At 37.7% G+C, this 1,248-nt stretch overlaps 2 protein-coding genes and 1 pseudogene across 2 annotated transcripts in view; 2 read left to right on the plus strand and 1 right to left on the minus strand.

Moving 5' to 3' along the window:
• The window catches only part of LOC117951462 (meprin A subunit beta-like), a 4,980-nt gene extending 4,022 nt beyond the window's left edge, over nt 1–958 (minus strand). The window contains exons 1-4 of the mRNA XM_034883169.1: nt 839–958; nt 703–746; nt 460–538; nt 246–363 (exon numbers count right to left, since the gene is read on the minus strand). Coding sequence (XP_034739060.1) covers nt 246–361 — 116 coding nt within the window. The 5' untranslated portion in view covers nt 362–363; nt 460–538; nt 703–746; nt 839–958. The remainder of the gene's footprint in view (nt 1–245; nt 364–459; nt 539–702; nt 747–838) is intronic.
• klf1 (Kruppel-like factor 1 (erythroid)) overlaps nt 1–1,248 on the plus strand; it is a 26,801-nt gene that overhangs the window by 14,053 nt on the left and 11,500 nt on the right. The window lies entirely within an intron of this gene.
• Nucleotides 548–1,248, plus strand: part of LOC117951468 — a 6,448-nt pseudogene continuing 5,747 nt past the window's right edge.

Consider the following 1,248-nt stretch of genomic DNA (forward strand, 5'->3'; position numbering starts at 1 on the left):
GGAGCTAAGGGGAACTGCAGAGTCTGATGATAAGTCTCTGTGGGTTTGCCCCTACAAGACATTTCACCCATTGTGTATATTAAAGTATTTATTAGTGCACCTTCAAACATATGTTGAGGATGCAGGGATTTCATTTACATGTAATGTGGCTTTATGTGCTAGATCACATGCATTGAGCAGGCTTGTAATAAGAACTGACAGTTTGGTTACAAAAAACAGCAAAATGAAGTGAACACAGTGCTCACCCGCTTCCTTTGAACACAGATATGTAGTTCTCCTCTCCTTTCCATGGTGTAAAGTCAATGCAGGTCTTCAGTCTGTACTGGTCAAATACTTTCAAGATCACTCCCTTTGCATTCATTTCTAAAGTTACATGGTGTACAACAAAGAAACATGAGAAAGCATCCTAATTAGTGCATAACCATAATAACATAAGTACTAGGAATGTGAGTTTCTTACCCAGACTGTCCTCGAGATAGTAGGGAATGGTTGTAGGCCAACGATACTTGTCTCCTATAATGGAGTTTCTGTTGAATGTCTGATGGGAATGCAGCGAACAACAGGTACACAATTAGGGATGAAGGAAGGAGTAACAGAGCGTAAACTTTAACAGACTCACTGAGGTGAATGCTTTTGGTCTTATATACATGGTGTTGTATAAACACAGAGATATGTAAATATGTCTTTACATATATGGCTTACTTCCTCCAGATCAATGTCTCCCTCCAGCAGGTCCAGCCCAGCCACTGCAAAGATAAATTGTATTAGTTGATGAAAATCCTCAGATGTATCGAGACATTATACAACAAAGCAAAACATAAATAGTGTGTCGACAAACCTTCATTGATGTTAAAGATGTCCCAGTCATGGCCTTCATCCACATCAGTTTCTGTAGATGTAGAATCAAAAATATTCTGCTCAAAAATGGGACTTCAGGATGATATTTTTAACGTAATTATTATTGTGCTGTGTACTGGTGCTATAAGCATTGAGCCCTGCCCTACAGACCTGAGACAGGTTTCCTTTAAAATGTCACATATTTTATTTTATATTTATTTCTATATTTAAATGTTGCCGTCTGACTCTTTAAGATTTGCAGTGGCGTTCCAAATTGATATAAATGAGAGCCCTTTAGACAAAGGAGCAGATTTATTTTAAGTATTCGGTTTGCTGACACCTCTTAAAGGGAAATATAGGTATTTTTCAACCTAAACGCTATTTTCTCATGCAAGTGACTAAAAATCTTTG

The sequence above is a fragment of the Etheostoma cragini genome, chromosome 2 (assembly GCF_013103735.1).
Source record: "Etheostoma cragini isolate CJK2018 chromosome 2, CSU_Ecrag_1.0, whole genome shotgun sequence".
In the NCBI taxonomy this organism is placed as follows: domain Eukaryota; kingdom Metazoa; phylum Chordata; class Actinopteri; order Perciformes; family Percidae; genus Etheostoma; species Etheostoma cragini.